The sequence below is a fragment of the Giraffa tippelskirchi genome, chromosome 13 (assembly GCF_054371585.1).
Source record: "Giraffa tippelskirchi isolate mGirTip1 chromosome 13, T2T-mGirTip1v1.2.pri, whole genome shotgun sequence".
In the NCBI taxonomy this organism is placed as follows: Eukaryota; Metazoa; Chordata; class Mammalia; order Artiodactyla; family Giraffidae; genus Giraffa; species Giraffa tippelskirchi.
This window is the reverse complement of record NC_137287.1, coordinates 24,412,573-24,433,499: the sequence shown is the minus strand read 5'-3', so window position 1 is coordinate 24,433,499 and position 20,927 is coordinate 24,412,573. Positions and strand designations below refer to the sequence as shown.

General features: G+C 44.4%; 1 protein-coding gene across 5 annotated transcripts in view; it reads left to right on the top strand.

Annotated features, from left to right (window-relative positions):
* VPS35L (VPS35 endosomal protein sorting factor like) overlaps positions 1–20,927 on the top strand; it is a 143,551-nt gene that overhangs the window by 39,467 nt on the left and 83,157 nt on the right. For all 5 annotated transcript variants that reach the window (XM_081560790.1, XM_081560791.1, XM_081560792.1 and 2 more), the window contains 6 exons: positions 4,376–4,435; positions 9,744–9,840; positions 10,547–10,594; positions 11,862–11,955; positions 16,043–16,120; positions 16,596–16,718. In XM_081560790.1, the coding sequence (XP_081416916.1) occupies positions 4,376–4,435; positions 9,744–9,840; positions 10,547–10,594; positions 11,862–11,955; positions 16,043–16,120; positions 16,596–16,718 (500 nt within the window). The remainder of the gene's footprint in view (positions 1–4,375; positions 4,436–9,743; positions 9,841–10,546; positions 10,595–11,861; positions 11,956–16,042; positions 16,121–16,595; positions 16,719–20,927) is intronic.

Genomic DNA, 20,927 nt, shown 5'->3' with positions numbered 1-20,927 from the left:
GAATACATAAGTAAACCCGGTTGTATGCTAGATGAGGACTGGTGCTATGGAGGGAAAAACACCCTAAACCAGTGTAGTGGGTGGGGTGGGCTGCACTTTTAAATAGGGTGGTTGGAGGAGGCCTCACTGAGAAGTTGATGTGTGAGCAAGTATTTGAAGGATGTGAGAGATGAACCACATGCTGGCAATGTGGGGGCAGTTAGGACCAAGGAACAGCCAGTGCAAAGGCCCTGGGGTAGGAGCAGTCCTGGCAGGTCTGGAGAACTGAGGCCAGGGTGGCTGCAGGCAGTGTGGAGTGGTGCTGAGTGGGGATGGGAACATGGCCAGAAACCTGGTGGGCCATGTAGGCCACTGAGACGACTTGGGCTTTGACCTGGAGGACATGAGGAGCCACTGGGGTGTTAGGTAGAGGCAGTGCAAGTTCTGATTTAGGTTTTAATGTGCTTCCTCTGACTGCTGTGTAGAGACTAGATTGTTGGGCAAGGGTGGAGCAAGGGGCCCAGTTGTGAGTCCAATGCAACTTTTCAGGTGAAAAATGAGGGTGGCAGGGACCTGGGGAGGCAGTGGGGATGGGGGGGGAAGTGATCCAGAACAGATGGGTGCTTTAGGCTCTCAGAATAGACATCAATTACACATCCCTTGGGCCTCAGCTTGTCCTTATGCCCAGCTTGCCTTCAGGGAGCGAGGGTGTCAGTCAGCCAGAGAGGCTGGTGGCTATGTCTATTTCTCCTGATGGTTCTGTTCTCATGGCGAATTGACACATTGACCTTCTGGTTTCCCTCACCAGCCTCCTGCAAGTCTCTTTTGCCTGAATCAGCATCCCTGGGCGAGACAAGTTCCAAGAGGCTGATGAGCCCGCAAGCCTGGCCAGATTCAGACATTAACTCTGTGAGAATTTGGGATAGTCATTCAGTCAGCCTCTGTGGTGGCGGCCCAACCCCATACCTCAGCCAGCAGGACTGAGGTATGGTGAAGATGCCTGCTGTCCTTGCTGTATCCTAGGAATTAGCTGGGATGGGGATTGAGAATAACGGTGAGAAATCCTCAGTAAATAAGGGTTTTCTTTGGGCCTGACTGTTTTAGGTTCTTGAGTGATACTCAGTCATGCCATCTTTGTAACAGCTCTGTGAGGTAGGGTCTGTGATTATCCCCACTTCACAGATGAGGAGGTTGAGGCATAAGGAAGTAAAGCAACGTCCCTTCCCCAAGGTAATGAGTGGCAGAGCTGGGACTCAAATTGAGTTCTCTCTGAGCAGTCAGACCACTTGCTTTATTTCTCTTACACTTGGTTTATGGGGGAAATTCTCTCTATGAAAACTACAAGTGCGTGTAGCTTTGACCCAGCAGCTCACCTCTGAGAATTCATCCCAGCAACCCGAGTGACCGTCCAGAGGGGACCAGTTAAACAGAAGATGACACGTCTACACTGCAGCACTAGGAGGCTCTGAGAAGGAGTGAAGCCATGCTGTGTCCCGGTGTGGAAAGTACCCAGGTTATGTCACTGGGTGAAAAACTCCAGATGCAGAACAGCTATGAGAGTATGTTCCTTTTTGTGTAAGAAAGCAGGAAAAGTTAGAACACTTGCTTGTTGTCACTTGTGTTTGCCTAAAGAAACATTAGAAGTATACTCGAGAAACTAGTAAAAGTGCCCCCCTCCCCCCGAAACGAGGGTGGTCCTGGCAGTGAGCTGGACGGGAGGGGCTGAGACAGAAGCCTCATTCGGTACCTCCTGTAGCCTTTTTGAATTTGGAAGGGTGGGCATGTTTCACCTATTCAAAGGGTTCCTGGAGGCACCCTTGGCTGAATCTTGTGAAGAGCTTTCCTCAGGCCTGCGAGGCAGCCTGCGTGAGCAGGGGCCGAAGGACACTGTGTTACACTTCGGGGCTAGAGAGCCGCTCCCACCTTTTACAAAGGGTATAAGACTGGCCTTGCTTGAGTGGCAGCTCGGAGTGCTGAGGTCTGCTGTGCTTGTCACTGTTACCCTCGGCTCCACAGGAACACGTGCTACTGCTGGGGGGCAGGTGGTTTGTGGTGGTGGACGAGGCTGACGGAGCGCGGGAGCGCGGGAGCATCTCGCTGGGCAGGGATGCGGGACACGGCCCTGGGCGTCTGCAGTGCGCAGGCGCGGCGGTACTTTCGCTGGGACTTCCCCGGAGGCAGTGAACGCCGAGCTGCGACCTGGGCTCTGGAGTCTCTCTGCCTGCATTCCTTGCAGCTCCTCCAGGGTGGTGTGAACCTGAGCCTTGGTCTCTTCACTTGTGGAATGGGAAGTGGAACTTCCCATTGTGAAGTTCCCACAACTTCACCTGTGGAACGTAGACCTTGCCCCTGGGAACTTCTGGGGAGAATTTTAATTGGGAGAATGTGCCGGAAACACATGATGTCTGTCCCCCTCTAGGAACTGGCAGAGTCAGTGTCAAAGTAAGGTGCTCAGAAAATGTTAACTGTTGGTCACTGTTGTTACTGATCTCTTGTATTTCAGTGTCCTTGATTTATAAGAAAGTGAATCAAGAAAGGAAAGGAATCTAGGATCAGGTGTTATTTCTCCAAATAGTTGTCCACTAACTTAACAATGATGTTGAAGCTGAAACTTCAATACTTTGGGCACCTAATGCGAAGAGTTGACGCATTTGAAAAGACCCTGATGCTGGGAAAGATTGAGGGCAGGAGGAGAAGGGGACGACAGAGGATAAGATGGTTGGATGGCATCACCGACTCAATGGACATGGGTTTGGGTGAACTCTGGGAGTTGGTGATGGACAGGGAGGCCTGGCTTGCTGTGGTTCATGGGGTCGCAAAGAGTTGGACACGACTGAGCGACTGAACTGAACTTTAACAAAGAAAACAAATATTCACCAAGCTCTTTTGGCCAGAAATGGTTTAGTAGTTAAAGGCCCCTTAGAATATGACGGTGAAATACAAAAGTGTCTTTTTTTTTTTAAAGAAGGCCGGTTTTGGAGAGATGGTAAGCTTTTTGTGGAGGAGTAAAGGCATTGGGTTTTCTGAAGTCGGGTCCACACCTGAGGAGGTGTGAGAAGTCATCCGGCTGCCCAGTCTGGCCTGCTGCACTGTGCGCATGCAGTCCCAGTGCTCGGAGTTCTGTGCTCCTCTCAGGAGGCCTCTCTCGGCATCAGGTGTGGCTGCCTTGGAGAGCCTGTGACTGCAGGTAACCAAACGCTTCCTGCCAGGAGGTCAAAGGCAGGTAGCTTTGAGAACCCGGGCTCAATCCCTGAGGCTTCCTGGGAACTTCTAAATTGAATGCATGGTTTGGGGCTGTGGTTCTCATCTTCAGTTACATACCTGGAGAGCTTTAAGAACACTTCAATGGTCAAGCTGTGCCCCAGACCATTTACATTGTAACCTCTGAGGACAGACTTCGTATGAGCGTATTTTCAAGTGCCTCAGGGGCTTCCCTGGTGGCTCAGTGGTAAAGAATCCGCCTGCAGTGCAGAAGATTCGGGAGACTTGGGTTCGATCCCTGGGTTCGGAAGATGCCTTGGAGAAGGAAATGGCAACCCACTCCAGTATTCTTATCTGGAGAATTGCATGGACAGAGGAGCCTGGTGGGCTACAGTCCATGGGGTTGCAAAGAGTTGGACACAACTAAGTGACTAATGCTTTCACATTCAGCCTATCAGATATGCTTGCTAGTGTTGGAGAGTCTCCTGTGGAGACCTTGGAGAAGGTGGCTCGCCTTGGGGATGGGTACTGGCCGCAGCAGTCCTGGAAGGTGCCCCTTGGCATAAGCCCTCTTGGAGATCGCCATTGACCCCACCACAGAGCCCGTAGATCCCAGGCTTTGCTTGTTTCTTTTTGAAATATGACTGACCTGTGTTAGTTCCTGTTATATAACATAGTGATTTCAAAATGATCACCACAGTAAGTCATTAGTATTTGTCATGATATAAAGATAATATGTAGTTATTGACTACATTCCCCATAACTACATTTCATACCCATGAGTCGTTTATCTCTCTCACTGTTTCTCTCCTTCCCCTCCTCCCTGGCAACCACCTGTTTGTTCTTTGTATCTATTACTCTCTGTTATGTTTTTTCTGTTTGTTTTTAGATTTCATATATAAGTGAAATCATGTAAGTGAAGGACAGTATTTGTTTTTCTCTGTCTGACTTATTTTGCCTGGCATAAGTGAAGGATCACTTTTCTACCTCTTCACAGAAAGTCTGAGTTCCCTGTTTTAATTAAAATCTAAAAGAATCATGGCTTAAAAATTTTGCCCACTAGGTGGCAGCAGACTATCACAAGTTGAAGCTCATCCTGGCGATGTCACCATCTCTGTCCCTAATTAAGAAATGTTAATTTAGTGTTTGCACCTGAAGGGCATGATGCTGACACCATATGTCCTTTTCTCCCCAGGGAAGCTGGTGTACGAACGCATCTTTTCCATGTGTGTGGATAACCGCAGCGTCTTGCCAGGTAATGTCATAGCTGTTCCAACCGGTTTCATTTTGCCCTCAAGTCAGGATTTATTGAGACCTGAAATTTTTTGTGTGTTAAAAGTTAAAGAAACACTGTTATAGTTTTCTGATTATCTCAGTCTTTGAAAAGCAGACTTTTCCAACAGCCCAGCTAGGAATTTGAGCAAGTAATTTGAACCTGCAAGAATGAAAAGGTCCTATGATTAGATTCAACTGAACTTTTATACCAACTTAAATTTCTCAGCTGCTTGACATTTTAATATTTTTCCTATATATCTTTCCTAAGAAGCAAATTGCTTTATAGAGCTAATTTTATATTAAAGAACAATGTCAAGTAAATCAATAATAACAGATGCTTTGAATCTACAGTATATGCCCAAGTGATGTTTGCATTAAATTTATTGCTGCTCAATTTTAAACTCTCAGGAGGTTATAATGGGACAATGAGATCACAAATTTATTTTGTCACATAAATGAAAGATGACAATGAGGCTAGCAGTATGGCACTCTCAGCAACAGCATCCATTCTCTCTTACTCCTCCTTCTGAGTTCCTAGCGCTGCTGGGAGGAAGCGTGCTCATCTGTTCAAGTTAGAACAACAGGCTGTCTTCACTTTCATCCCACCTCTTCCTGCTCCTGCTTCCCTGGAGGATGAAGAGATGGCATCAGACAGACCTGTAATTTGACTTTTCTTTTTGTCTATTAATCTGTCTTGTCTTGTCTTTCTAGTTTTCTTTTTCTTTTTTTTTGTCTTTCTCTCTCTGTGTCTCTTTCTCTTTTGCTGTTTCTTTCATTGTCTCTTTTTTTCTCTTTCTGTTTCCTTCGTTTCCTTCGTTCGATCATCTGTGTTGTTAAAACTAGTTAATACACACATTTCTCAGAAAGCAAGACAGAACTCTACAGACCTTTAGGGCTAGAAAAGCTCTTTGGAATCACCTCATCTCATTTTAGGGGGGGCTGACCCAGTGGGAAGGAGCCAGGAACTTGGCACAGCCCTGCCACCAGCCAGTGAGAGCCTGGCTTTAAGTGCTGGACCTGCGCCATCCAGTATGGCGGCCACTTGGTCACGTGAGGCTCTTGTGCACTAGAGATTGACCAGTCCACACTGAGATATGCTGTGAGTATAAAAAAAAAAAAATGCTGGATTTCAGAGGCTTATTGCAAATACAAGACCCTGAAGTATCTTACTAATTTTTAAGTTTATGTGTTTACATGTTGAAATGATATTTAGATGAATTAGATTAAATGAAGTATATTTTAAAATTACACCATTTTGTTTTAGCTCTTTGAATGGGGCTCACATGGCATTTCCATTGGACAGCACTGCACTACACCCTCCCCTTCTCCACATTCCCACCTGCAATGCTTTTTAACAGCTGCTCACACATTCTAGGCTTCTCAGGACTGGGAGGCAGGGGCAGCCTGATGGAAAGGCCTTCTCTGTCAGCTTAAGGATTTGGCAAATCTGGTGCATTTATTTTACACTTGCCAGTGTTTCTTCCATGTGCTATATCAGCAGCAGTAAACTCTCAGCCTGCAGGCCGAATTAAATCCAGTGAGGTGTTTTCTTTGGCTACAAGAGTATTTTTTAAAATGCTATTTGGTATAGTTTCTACTTCTTCCTGTTGTTGTATACCTAACTGATTAGAAATATTTATATCACCTGCATGGCCGCTAAGGGGCATTTATGTTCATACCTGCTGCAATAATTTTCCTTCCTGTCAGTTTTCACTAACTATACAAACAACATTTTAGGGCTATTTAAGGAAAAACTGGGCTTCCCAGGTGGCTCTAGTGGTAAAAGCCCGCCTGCCAATACAGGGGATGTAAGAAATGCAGGTTCGATCCCTGGGTTGGGAAGATCCTCTGGAGGAGGGCATGGCAACCCACTCCAGTATTCTTGCCTGGAAAATCTCATGGACAGAGGAGCCTGGTGGGTCCATAGGGTCCCAAAGAGTCCAACACAACTAAAGCAACTTAGTACGAATTCACCCAAGGAAAAATTACTAGTAGCTTTCTCCCTACTTGAACTATAAAACTATAAAAACTCAAAATAAAAGGCTATTTTCATATTCACTTTTAGTTCTTGTCTAAATGTGCGAATTAGCATGTTTATTACTAAATTCTTGCCTCCCCAAATACTTGTTGTTTTTTAACCTTGAATTGGGCTTTTGTTTTCTTGAAAATAATTTCATCTCTCCCCTTTCAATTAAAATCTTGATCTCCATGTATCTTCTGTATCCTAGAACCTGAAAAGGAGAGAGGCAAACTTTTCTCAAAAATGCCTTTAATCTTGGGGATGACTCGTAACAAAAGTTATGAACAAAACTTTTGAAATCTACTATGCAGAATTCTGCCTAAAGAAATTATGTGTAGAGAGAAGTCTGGTGGCCTGTGTACTGATTCTTTCCATTTGAATCAAGTTCAGACTGTGCTCTTAGTATGTGAGCCCTTTACCTTCAGGAGCTTTAACTAAAGCATAGCTCTTACCAGTTCAGAAAGATCCTGATGTCCTTTGGGTTCACAGATAGTGCATGCTGCTAGATACGGTAATTTTTCCCCAACATTTCTTCAGCATATGAGTGAAGAGAGTAAGTGGTAAAACACTTTCATTTCCATCTTGGGATGAGTAACTTGGGTTCTTTGTGTTGTGGCTCTCCTCATTAGCCATGGGCATTCCTATCTTTGGTTTTCCCTGTGGCTGATACAGCCACCTCTGGATAAGTGGTGTCCTTAGCTGACCTGGCCTTTCGGGTCGTCATATTAAGATGACATGGCACCTCTATGAGTCCTGTTATGTAAAAAGACCTCTCACTGCCAGGGTCGAGTCTTGGCAAATGGAAGAGAACCAGTCTCTTCCCTTCTCCTAAAATATCCACACAAGTTCAGGGTTGAAAAAAGGAGCCCATAAAGGAAAAATAAATGGGAACTAGAAGAAAATATCTCCGCTCTTCTTTACATTGAAGCCTCTTCTGAATTAATTTCCAGATTCTAAATTCATTCTCCCTGTAGCAGCCCAGGCGCTGAAGTATAATTAATGTCATGTCATTCCTTTGCTTAGAGCTCTTCAGGAAGCTTCCATCACACTTAGAAGAATTCCCAGGCTCCTCGCCAAGGCTGCAGCCCCTCATGACCTGACTGCTTCTCCCTTTCCTCTTGCATCTCTTTGACTCACTTTCTGGTTCTTTGACCAGACCCACTGGAATGTAAGCTTCAGGAGGGCAGGGTCTCTCTTCTGTGCTGTGCTCTCTTATCTCCCTGGAGTTTAGAATACCACTTCTAGCTGGTTCCTGAGACGTTCGTCGTGAGCAGATGAAGTAATGAAATGTACTATTGAGCTTGCTATAACATTTTTTTCTTCCCATTTTATTTATTTACTTTTCTCTGTAAGATTTTAAAGTCCTGCATAACAGAATCCTTTTCCTAAATGATCTCTTGAAGTGGAAGGAAAATCTAAAGTCTTTGTATTGCTTATGTGGATTATTGCATAGCTGGCTGTTGGTGTGTACACACAGGGCAACTTGCCTTGGTGTGATGTCCCACTCTCCCTGGCAGCCCGATTCCATGTCATCCCACCCTTTGCTGCGCCTCCATTCCCTCAACTGGAAAGCAAGAGTTTTTATTAGATGACCTCAGGGACTTATTTTTGCTTTTGTGTCTCAAGTCACATGATTCAGTCACATTAAGGGAAATTAACCCCACCCCTCCTCTGTTTTCCAAAAGGCAAGATTGACAAATGAATTTAAGAATAGCCCTTATCTTTTCCTATCTAGGTCTCTTGGAACTTGAAAAAAAGTTACTTTTAAGTACATGGATTCAGGCCAGGAAAGGAAAAATGGTAATTTCCCTTCTCTTAGAAAATGGCAACTGAATAATTCTCCAATGAATGAAGCATGCTAGAACATCCAAAAATAGATAAATACTTGAGATTGCAGTTCTGAAATATCTACAGTTGTGATTACTGACTGTTCTCTGCTAGTGAAGTATCTAGAATTTCATTTTTTACTGGTTCCATAGATATTTTGATCACTTTAATGGTGTACCACCAAGTAGCAGAAAGTAGAACCAGGGATGAAAAATGACTCACTGAGCAACATGATGAGGGCGACAGGCTAACGTTCATTTCTTATGTTCTGTAGTGATCAGTTTCTCCCCTTTTGGTTGAATCCTAAAAGGGTAAAGCACACCCAGGGGTGGGATTGGGCTCCAATTTGTGCAGAAATCATTCAAATGTGAGAGTTCAACAGTAGCCTTCTTGGTGTTGAATAGTTTTTTGTTTGTTTTTGTTTTCATTTTTCTGTACCCTTTTCCATTTCTTACTAAGATGTATGTCATTGATTGGGCTTGGTCATCAGTGCCAGAAAACTCAAAATCACAGTAAAGAGAATCACAGCTGGCAGCCCGCCTGTGGTACCAGCTGTCCTGACTTTTGTCTTGCCTTGGTTATGGAGGTTCCAGCCTTTGTATCTGCATTCTTGCCAGCAGGAAGGAAGAAGCAGTGAAGCTCCCCTTCCCCTGGAGCTAATTCCTTGCAGTCCTGTGTATATCCTGGGACCTGAACTTGGTCACACGGCCACATTGAACTGCAAGGATGGCCGTATGCCCAGTGGGAAATGAGAGTCCTGTTATTAAAGGGGGAGAGAGCAGATAGTAGGGGAAAGTGGCATTTTTGTCACAATCTTCTAGTGATATTATTGACCTGGCAGCCTAACTGACTGATTTCTCACCTCAGGGTCTTGACTTACCATACATGTCAGGTCCATGTGATGTTTAGAGCACAAACTTCCATCGCATTTCATGTTACAGATGCAGGTTCCTCAAGCATCTGGAATTCTCAGCGGTATCACCGTAGTTACTGGTGGGTACACCAAGGGCCTCTGGATTAAATTGGAGGCAGTGGCTAAGAATATAGGCTGTGGAGCCAGACGGCCTGAGTTGAATTCTAGCTCTTACGTCTGCTTGCTGTGTGCCCTGGGCGACTCCCTGAACTTTGCAGTGCCTCACTCTCTGTGTCTGTGAAAGAGGACCATAAGAGTACATGACTTGGAGGGCTCTTGTGGGGCCTGAGTGAGCTGATCTCTGCAAAGTGCTCTGAATGGCGCCTGGCCCTTAGAAAGCCTCTGTGTCAGCTATCATCGTCACTAGTTGTTTCCTAGTAATAGTGATATTTGAAAGGAAAGCCATGGGAGGACTGGGCGCCCCACCCCTCCTGCTGCACTGTAACTGTTTTCTGTCCCAGGACTCAGAGCAGCTGTAACAGATCCTAAGAATTAGGAAGGCTGATGGGTATTATTTTTGTTTTACAGATCACTTCTCTCCAGAGAATGTAAATGACACAGCCAAAGAAACATGCTTAAATTGGTTTTTCAAGATTGCTTCCATCAGGGAACTCATTCCAAGATTGTATCCTTTTTTTCTGTCTGATGATTTTAAAGATAGGCTGCAAGGGTTGCACTGTTAATAGAGGCCATGTGATGGGCTGCCCTGAAATTCCTGTTGAAAATGGGGTCCTGTTAGGGTCACTCGCCTGGAAGCACAGCGCCAGCCACATTGTCCAAGAAGCCCTTGGCCTCTGGCTCTCTCCAATTCTCTTGTTTTTAAACTTTGACTATGGTGCTGTGTACCAGGCTTTTGTTTCCCTGAGGAACATTCCCACATTAATTTTCTCAATTAAAAAGCTTTGTTTTTTTGTGTATGTTTTCTCTGGTCCCAAGACCTTGAAAGGAACAGGGTCCAGCTTCTCTGCACAAACACCAGTGTTGAAGGACAGACAGTCTGACTTATACACAAAGGGAATCTTAGTTCTCTGAGTTTCATCCTTTCCCCATAAAGCCTCAGTGGGAAGTGCTCAAAACCCAGTTTGAATTTCAGCACGTAATCATAAGTCAGCGTATAATGTTTTCCAAATTTTATTTTAAATAAGAATAAAACCTTGAAAACCAAATGTAGAAACCACAAGGCACTCGCTGATTTAATTCTTTGGATTGTCGAGAGCTGTTGTGGCCCCTCTCCTGAAGACACACCTAATTCTCTGCGTGAACAGTTAGGCTTTTCCCCGTAGGGAACAGGCTGTCTGGAAAATGTCTTCCTTAACGGAATATTTTTGTAGCTACGTGGAAGCTTCCATCCTGAAGTGTAACAAGTTCCTCTCCAAAACGTAAGGCTCTTCTTAAATGTCCAGAGCGATACATTTCCAAAAAATTTCTCTCTCGCACACGCCCTTGCGGATGGCGCTGCAATAGTAGCTATCATTCTTTGACTGCTTAGTATGTAGCAGATCTGGTGTTAAGCACCTTCCATCCATTTTCTCATTTAATCCAAATAAAGTAGAGATCACTTTTTAATCTCCGTTTTATGGAGAAGAAAACTCAAGCTGGGAGAGCTTGGCCAACTAACTCATGGAGGATCAACTGGATTTGACAGCCTAGCTCTCCTGTTACCGGCTGTGTGGTCCCAAGAAAGTTACTTAGCGTCTCCGACCCCCGGTCTCCTCGGTGAACAAGCCCCGCGGTCTGTGAGCGTTCACCAAGCTGCACACACCGCACTGGGAGCGGCACCCATGGGCCCTTGCTCGGTGTCTTTGTGGCTGCTGTCAAGATGATGAAGAGGACAGAGGTGTCAGAAGGAAAAGCCCTTGCTTCTGAGCCCCATGCTACTCTGGGTCACCTCGGACGTTGTTTTGAGAGCAGTTTTGCAGAGCCAGGAGAAACCAGATCCACTTTCTGAGTGGTGTTAGACACCATCAAGATAATCAACTCCTCAGAGTCACAGGCTGACTCGTGCTCCGAGTTGGATTTAGAACATGTACCAAGTGTGTTTGAGATCTGGGGATGCCTGGGGAAGTTCTGGGGTGGGGGGTGTCATGTGGTGCTGAAGAAACAGTTCTTTTCATTCACCAGTTGGGGGAGAATAAGGCTTGAGGCAGAGGAAGTCCCATGTGGCCGGAGGAATGAGTAAGTCACAGTTCACTTTGAGGGAGATGCTGGTGTCAGATGTTAAGAGTGGGTGGAGCACAGGGCAGTAAATCTGTGCCAAAGGGATATAGATAACAGCCAAAATATCAAGAAGGGCGGGGAGTGACCTAGTGACCTGTCAGTGGACCATAAGTTGGCAGAGGCGGGGACAAAAATTGTTAAATTAGTAAAAGTGACCTCAAACAGGAAAAAAGTGAAGATTAGATTCCAACACTGAGCAGATAGTAGAGATGAAAGAAACATTTCGAAAAATGAATTATGGCAAGAGAGAAAGACTTGGTACATGGCCTTAGAGAACGTCAACTTTGACCTTGGTTCGTTTCTGAAACCTGATATTGCCCCCCTACATTTAGGAAGTCTAAATGGAGACTTTTATTTTTACTCAGAAAATAAGAGAAGAGAGAGTTCTCCTGTGGGGTGTAAACACTGCTGTCTTTTCGTCTCTCACAGGGGGATTTCAGAGTGTCTGCCCCGGCTGACGTGCATGGTCCGGGGGATCGGGGACCCGCTGGTGTCGGTGTACGCCAGGGCCTACTTGTGCAGGGTGAGCCGAGCGCGTCCTGTCTCCTCTAACGTTCATGCTTCTCTCTCCCTGCCACCTCACGAGTCACTGGACGCAGGACTTTATTAGCTGCTAATTTTAGAGCACAGCTTGTCCAGAGAAAGCAGGGCTGTAGGATTCCTGTTTAAAATTAATTTTGAAGTAGACCCACTTACCCGTAACTCTAATTAGGGTCATCATCTCACAAATGAACTGGGTTTCAGAACTAATTGTTTCTCCCTTCTTGCTGGGAAGGAGGCTCCCAAGGCCTTTCGGTTGATAGGTTACTTCTCATTGACTCAAAATGTGCTTTCCCTTTGTTTTTGAATTTGGTTGTTTTGTCAGATTTGTGGTCTCTGTATTAAAGAGCTGGCTCAGAGCGCGAGTTGGTGAGGGCTGTCTGGCAGGGAGAGGCACTCCTGGCGAGGGCAGGCATCAGGGTCTGTGTCGCCTGGCCTTGGAGGGCTGCTCTGATGGGTTCAGATTGTAGGTCACTCAGCCTTTCTCGCCTCAAAGCACCATGAAGCTCCTGCTTAAAACTAGTAAGTTTTCATTTATGAAAAATGCACCCTGTGGAGAGTTTACAGTCATTTTTCTTCAACTCACATGGGGCCGTTGCCTCTGTCAGCTTTCATGGGAGTGCCCCTTACTGGTTCCTTCGGCATCGTTTACCTTCAAAGGGGTTATTTCCCCTATTCTATAGGGTCCTGGTGAACCCCAGATTTGTTGAAGACAAAACTACTGTTAGAGACCTACCCCTCCCCTACTGTGAAAATGAAAGTCATTCAGTCGTGTCCAGCTCTTTGTGACCCCATACAGTCCATGGAGTTCTCCAGGCCAGAATACTGGAGTGGGGTGCCATTCCCTTCTCCAGGGGATCTTCCTAATCCAGGGATCAAACCTAGGTCTCCCGCATTGCAGGTGTATTCTTTACCAGCTGAGCCACCAGGGAAGCCCAAGAATGCTGCAGTGGGTAGCCTATCCCTTCTCCAGGGGATCTTCCTGACCCAGGAATTGAACCAGGGTCTCCTGCATTGCAGGTGGATTCTTTACCAGCTGAGCTACTAGTGATCATCAGTACTATGAAATTAGAAGGTGAGGACTGTAGCCTTTGATCAGCTTCTTTTACGTGACATCTAGCATATGATAGAAGCCCTGTGGTCTCCAGTGTCTCAAAGAAATCAGTCATTTCCCTCAGAGTGAGAAGCAGACATCCTTGGGAAGAATACTTTTTATGGGTCCGTTCCCTAATAAGGGAGAAAAGAAAAAAGAAAAAGCTTTCCAATTAAGGGCACCTGCTCCCTTGTAGTAACTGAGGCCAAAGTATTTGGCATAGATTTTTCATACAAGAATATCAGATATATTTTCTCCAGCTTCAACTCTGTAGTATCACGAAGTTTGAATGCTCCTCCCTTGTCAAAGTTTGCTGAGGGCCTATTATGTGCAAAATTCGACTGGATCCTGTGGGGTGGGGTAGGGGGGATGTAAAGATAGCCTTATTTGTGTATTTGTGCTCTGCTGCCTTTCCCCTTGTAGCATACATCACATTCTTTGAATTTACCTTCACATCAGTAATAAAGATCTAGAATCTTAGTGTGTCTAATGACATACAATTATTATATAGAAATCAGAAAGTGAGGGAAATATTCATTCCCTGCAAACCTGCTCAGTTTTAAAGTTTGAAGGCAGGTACACAAGCTAGTGAAAGATGATCCTTGTTGCATATAAAGTGCCTCCCCTGGTGGCTCAGATGGTAAAGAATCAGCCTGCAATGCAGGAGAAACTGGGTTTGATCCCTGGGTTGAGAAGATCCCCGGGAGAAGGGAATGGCAACCCACTCCAGTATTCTTGCCTGGAGAATCCCATGGACAGAGGAGCCTGGCAGGCTGCAGTCCATGGGATCGCAAGAGAATTGGACACGGCTGAGCTACTAACACTTTCATTCACTTTCACTTTCAAAGTGTCTTTGCATGGCAGATGCAGCTCTAAAACTCAGTGGCAATGAAGAGAGATTACAGACACATCCCAGGAAAGCTGGATGAGATGCCCTGTATCTGAAATCATTTGTGCCAATTCAGGCAGAGCACCCTTTCCTCTGGTTGGGTAGTTACTGAAAATCTTTTGATATAAAAAGAATAAGGGACAGTGTGCATTAGTAACGACTCGTTCAATTCCAAGTGGCAAAACCCCAACTCATAGTACTCTGAAGCAAAGGTGGGGATTTGTTGGCGCTTGGCATCTGAAGAGCCTAGGGTAGTCCCGGCATGGCAGACCCAGGGGCCCCGAACCGTGTCAGGAGTTGTCTCCTCCCTCGTGGCTCAGCTCTGCTCTCCTCTGGGTGACTTCAGTCTGCAGCTTTCTCTTTCCATATGGTGGAAAGGCTTCCATCCTCTCAACTTAGGAACCCCAGTGAAAAGATTATCTTTTCCCCAGTGGTTCTAGCCAGAGTTTCCAGGCAGAATCTCACAGAACCACCTTGGGTCCTTAGTCCATAGATACACCAGTCACTGTGACCGGGGGGTGGGATATGCGTGCTGACTGAGCCTGGGTCATGCACCCACCCCTGCAACCCAGGGTTGGCTGGGTCCAGCTGCCACAAACCTCTTTATCTGAGAGGTAAGTTTGAGTCCCCAAAGACAAATCCACTTGCTGATTCCAGAAACAGAGAGAATGAGTGCCAGGCAGGCAGAAACAACAGATGGATATCGTGAGTAACTACCCTTGCTACTCTAGGTAGAAATTCTTTTGACCTGAGCAGATTTCCAGGCTGCTCATTTGGTTTTATGGAAAGAGATAAACAAAACACAAAGGCAGTGAGTAGGCAGGGCGTAGGGGGTGCTCAGAGCTGTTTATTAAAAGAATGTATGATTAACTCCTCTTCTAAGTCACAACCCCTTCAGTTCATCTCCACTGCTTGTCCACTGGGCCTTTCTTTGCTGTCGCCTAACAGGTAATTATTGCTTTTTCTACTAAATGATTGGTAGAAGGAAACAATAGAATCAGAACACAGTAAAAGTGGATCTGACATTTATTGTTAGTATTTTTTTTAAATCCCTGTACTTGTCCTTGGAAGCATCTCCAACAGCTATGGAGAGCTGCCCCTGGAATTTACTGTCCCAGTGGATCTTGCATAATTTTCCTCAAAGGAATTCCTTACAGACATCTAAAAAACGCCGTTATCGTTAATCTTCATGACCTCTGAGTAGCTGTCGGGGGAGGTGAGTGGTAGAAATCTGTCTTCCCTGGAAGAAACCAGGTCCCAGAAAGCAACTCCTCTTACAAAGTTGTTTTGGTGCTAAAGCAACTGTGTGGAATTGAGGTGTATTTGAGGAACTCAGTTTAAGGAACCTTATGATGCTTTGTTTCAAATCCATGTAGTCCCAGCCATCTTTGCAACCTTTACTTTTCCATCTGACTCTAGAGCCCTGGCCACCTTCTCTGTGATTAGCAAGTTTTTTTCAACTGAAAATGTTAACATATCTTTTTAAAACAATGAATGAAGGAGTCGATGGGTTATAGCTTTGTTAGGCTTCATGCTTGTGTAATAAAAAATTTGCTTAAAATATATCAAAATTTATGTCTGCTTCCCTGACTGCCCAGCAAAGAATGAATCTGTATATTTTAACAATGCAACAGTGAAGTCCCAGCTGACTCTCTTACATACCAGAATCTTTTTGCTTCATTTAATAAGTACAGCCACATGTGTGTTTATCATTTTTTAGAGAGGAAAAGAATGTCGTATACGCTGTCTTGAGAGTACATTTCTCCTTAGTGCTGTATTGATTTGTTCCCTTGGTCATCTGTTCAGAAATATTTTCATTACCTTTGGGAAATTGTGAAGATGATTACTGCAAATGTTGCCCTTTTTTTCATTAAAAATAGCTCCTGTGGTTTTTCTTATAAAAGCAAGATATGCTTGTTGAATAAGAAAATAAATAAACAAGAAGAATGAAAGTTAACTTTCTGGATCTCTCTATGCCTATATCTTCCTATATGTATATTTTTAATTTACAAAAATACATCACACTGTATATGTTATTTGCAACCTGGTTTTCCACCGTCAAGGTTATTTCATTTTGTTTGGCTACAGGTGGGCATGGAAGTGGCTCCACATCTCAAAGAAAGCCTAAATAAGAACTTTTTTGACTTCCTCCTCACATTCAAACAGGTAAGAGAACACTATCAGAACGGCCAATTGATGTAATAGTTACATGATCACAGATTCATAAAACCCAGTTGGTTTTCCAAGTTGAGATTGCCTTAAAGCTCTTTAGATGTGTAAACCCTGGAAAATTGCACTCGCATCTGTTACAATTAAAATGTGTTGATTGTACTGAACAAGCAGAGAGGATTAATATGCATGTGTTAATAAGAAACGTCTCCGGTTGATCAGACTTTCTTCTTAGCGTCTGCTGGGTCCATTTTTATCTGGTTACTTCTCTTCACAGCACACAGCACACATTCCCAGAACAGCTCAGCCTGGTGACATGGGAAACTGTGTGTGTTTTTTTCTAGTTTAAAAAACCTGAGCAACCAGGAAGTTTCTCTCGAGGCCATTCAGATGCTTGCAGATATGCTCACATGTTCTTTGTTTGTTATTTGACTTCCCCTCCTTTTCTAAGTGTTTATTTGGTCTTCTATAGATTCACGGGGATACGGTCCAGAACCAGCTGGTGCTCCAGGGCGTGGAGCTTCCATCCTACCTCCCCTTGTACTCGCCTGCCATGGACTGGGTCTTCCAGTGTGTTTCCTACCATGCCCCCGAGGTAACTGCCCAGTGGCTTCCATGTGAAGTTCACTCTTCTCTTCTGTGTCATAAGGACCCTAACACCTGAGTGCCCAGTAATGTCATAATCCGGGCCCTTTCACAGTGATTCACTGTTGGGTCTGGTTCTGTGCTCAGCACTTGTCCTGCGTTATGTGTATCCTAAGTGGTTGTGTGGCCTGCTGTTCACGTGTGAGCCCTGGACTCAGGGTGCCTGAGTCTGAACCTCAGCTCTGTTGCTTGCAGCTGTTGTTACTAAAGCAGAGCTCAAGTCACTTGTCCCTAACCGCTCAGCTTTTTTTCTTTATCGGTGAAATGGGAGCAGTAGTAATTCCCGTTTTCTAGTCTATTGTGTGGATCAAACAAGACGGTTCATGTACAGTGCTTGGTGGAGGAGGGCCCCACACACGGTGCTTAAATGTTTGTTGTGTCATTGGGATTGCAAATGTGGTTTTTATATCTGCACAAGAGAACCAGGAAAGAGATACGACAAAGTGTCTCTGGAGGGCAGAGTTTGGATCGTTTTAACTTATTTTTATTGCCCAATCTGTTTTTTAACTTTTCAGCAAGTATAATGCCTTGCTTATATTTTAATTTTTGCAAATCCTGAAGTATGAGGAGAAAAATAGGAACATCTTGTATTCACCTAAAAAATAGGTGAATTTTTTATTGTCTAAATTGATTTTAAATCAAATCTGTTTGATAGAAGATTCTTTGAAAACTTGTGGCCATTCTCTCTGATCGTAAGGGTAGTCTCAGCCACCATATGCTCTCCGAGGCTCCCAGGAAGAAGAACCATGAACTTGACTGATTCAGCTGAATGACTGAAACCTATGAGCAAAACTGATGGATTTGAAAATAAGAACACTTATTCTTTTTCTCCTTAAAGAACAGCAAAATTGGATTAAAAACAAAAAGTACATGTCATAAGGCGTTCTTCCTTTTATTTTAAGTGGCAATAATCTCAGAGGATGGCAGAAGCTGGGAATAGAGCTTTCCTGGGGAGTGAAACTCTAGGAAATCATTATTGTACCAGAAGAAGTGATTAAAAAAATTAGGTCACCTGAATAATAACAAACTCTGATTCTTGGGGCATTTAAATAAGAAACTTGCAGTGTCTCATAAAAAAAGAAATCAGTTTCAAAATGTGGAAGAATTAATGTCAGTGTGGAGGGTGATGTTGAAAATGTGTGTGAGATAGTGATACCTAAAAAGCTCTTTGACGATGGCTGGGATGTGTCCCCCAGGGAGTTGGAGCTGTGTGTGTCTTTAAGGGGTCACACCTCCAGAATGTAGGCATTTGTATGCAGCAGTTAGCAACACACAGAACAGGTAAGTGAGAGGGGGATGGGAGAATCATCTAGATGAGAGAAGGGAGAAATGCCTTGAGCTGCAAATACCTGACATAAGAAATTTCATATTGAAATCCCCAGCTCCCTCCCTCCCAAAATCAGGGAATGATTATTCAAAAAGGCTTTTTGTTGTTGTTGTTTAAAGATAAGATTCACCCCCCCACACACCACTAATACCATTAAAATTAAAATAAGTAAAAAAATTTTTATGCCCCCAATTTTAGGGACACTTTGCAGAGAAAGCAACTGTTTCATAAAATGTGCTTTGGGCAATGAAAACAAACCCCTTGGTAAACTTAGCATTTTCAGCAGCTTGTTGTCTGGTCTGGTCTGGAATCCTATAATGCCATGCTCAGCGGTGTGATGCAGGTTGTCACTGTTGAAGGAAAGAAGAGGAAGGTGGTAGAGGCCGAGGCAGGTAGTGAGGTAGAACTGAGTTCAGATTGTGACTGTGTTGCCTTGGGCTGCTTGACCTCTTTGTGCCTCAGTTTTATCAGCTGTAAAATGGGGCTAACAAATGGAGCCTTCCTCAAAGGGCTGTCATGAGATGACTGTAATAGTGCACGTCAGCACATGACCAAGATTGGTGTGAAAGGCACCAGGCAGATGGGGGTGGTTATCATCGTTGTCTTTGATCTTAACAGTAGATGGGGCCTGGACTGATTTGAAGGCCCGGAGATGAGTCAGGGGGCAGTAAGGAGGGGTTGAGGGAAGGGACCTGTGTAGACCGACAGGTAAGAGGCCTAGTAAGGAGACGAGCATTACTGGAGAAGAGTGAGCAACTAGGCCGCCTGGGAGTGGCCCAGGCTGCAGAGGTTTTTGATCATTGTGTCGTGGAGACCAGGCAGCTCTTGAAGATTTTTGATGGAAGATGATTTGAAAAAAAGTGGTGCTTGAAGATCAGACTGGCAGAAGCATATCAGATGGATTAGAAGAGTACCAGTTGGCAGCCATGGAAAAACCAAGAGGCAGACTGGATAGGAGAGAATTTTCGTAATCAGAAAACAGTCTTTAATAAGTACACATTCATTGGAAAGACTTTGGAAAAGATAGGTTAAAAGGAGAAAAAGAGCCACCTAAAATTCTGTCATGAGTAAGCTGGTCGTTGTTAACATTCTGGTGCATCTTCTTTTTAATACTTCTCTCTCCACTTCCACTCTTGCTCTGTTACTACAATTGTGTTTTGCACATGAGAAATTTTTCCCGTATGCCTTTATGATGCTTTTCCCTCACTTAACATTATAGCAAATGCCGGGTGTTGGGAGAGTTTTGTCACCTTTCAGGAAAAGAGTAGAAGGCAGTGTTGGTTAGCTGTGGAGAAATGGAGCATAGAGTTGGGTCAGAGATGCTGCTGAGCTTGGAGCCCTTAACACAACTGCCTCTTTCTGAGGCTCCCTCTGCGCTGCGCCCCACAGGCAGCCCCAGTTTTGTAGCACTGTGCTGTGTTGCACTTTGCAGATGGTTCATTTTTTCCGACTCTGTGTTAAGCAAGTCTGTTGGTGTCATTTTTCCAACAGCATTTGCTCACTTCATGTCTCTGTGTCATTGTGGTAATTCTCACAACATTTCAGACTTTTTCGTTTTATTTGTTAGGGTGACCAGTGATCAGTGATCTTTGATGTTACTGTTGCAAAAAAAAATTACGGCTCATTGAAGGTTCCGATGATGGTTATTATTTTTTAGCAATAAAGTGTTTTTTAATTATGGGGTGTGTGTGTGTGTGTATATATATATATACACTTATTTTTAGACATAATGCCATTGCACATTTAATAGTGTACAGAATAGTATAAAGCATAATTTTCATATGTACTGAGAAACCAAAAAACTTGTGTGACTTGCTTTGTTGAGATATTTACTTCATTGCAGTGCTCTGGAACAGAACCTGCGATATCTCTGATGTCTGCCTGTGTTAGTTACTTTACTTGTGTCCGTGCTCAGTTGTTCAGTCGTGTCTGAGTCTTTGCGACCCCATGGACTGTAGCTCTCCAAGCTCCTCTGTCCATGGGATTTTTCAGGCAAGAATACTGGAGTGGGCTGCCATTTCCTCCTCTAGGTGATTGTCCTGACCCAGGGATTGAACCTGAGTCTCTTGCATCTCCTGCAGTGCAGGTGGATTCTTTACTGTTGAGCCATTGGGGAAACCCAGTTCCTTTGCTTGGGCTATGTTAATTCACTGTCAGAGCTTTCCCAAGCTAGGTGTTGCTATTATCCCCATTTACAGATGAGGCACCTGAGGCTTAGAAACTTGTTACAGTCACAATTAGAAAGAAGTTGTGTAGCCGTTTTGAGAGTGACTCTGAAACCAGCATATTTGTTCCCTTGACTACTTTGCTTTAGACTTTCTTTCTAGGTCTCTCCTGTTAACTGCTATACTGTTAAAGTGAGACTTAAACAAATTGACCCATGGGACTGCTCCTCCAGTGGTCTTACTATTAATATAAGTTCAGTTCAGTTCAGTTCAGTTCAGTGGCTCAGTCGTATCTGACTCTTTGTGACTCCATGGACTGTAGCACTCCAGGCTTCCCTGTCCTTCACCAACTCCCGGAGCTTGCTTAAACTCATGTCCATCGAGTCAGTAATGCCATCCAGCTATCTCATCCTCTGTCATCCCCTTCTCCTGCCTTCGATCTTTCCCAGCATCAGGGTCTTCTGTAGTCAGTCAGTTCTTCACATCAAGTGGCCCAAGTATTGGAGGTTCAATATCAGCTCAGTCCTTCCAATGAATATTCAGGACTGATTTTCCTTAGGATTGACTGGTTTGATCTCCTTGCAGTCCAAGGGACTCTCAAGAATCTTCTCCAACACCACAGTTCAAAAGCATCAGTTCTTCAGCATTCAGCTTTCTTGATGGTCCA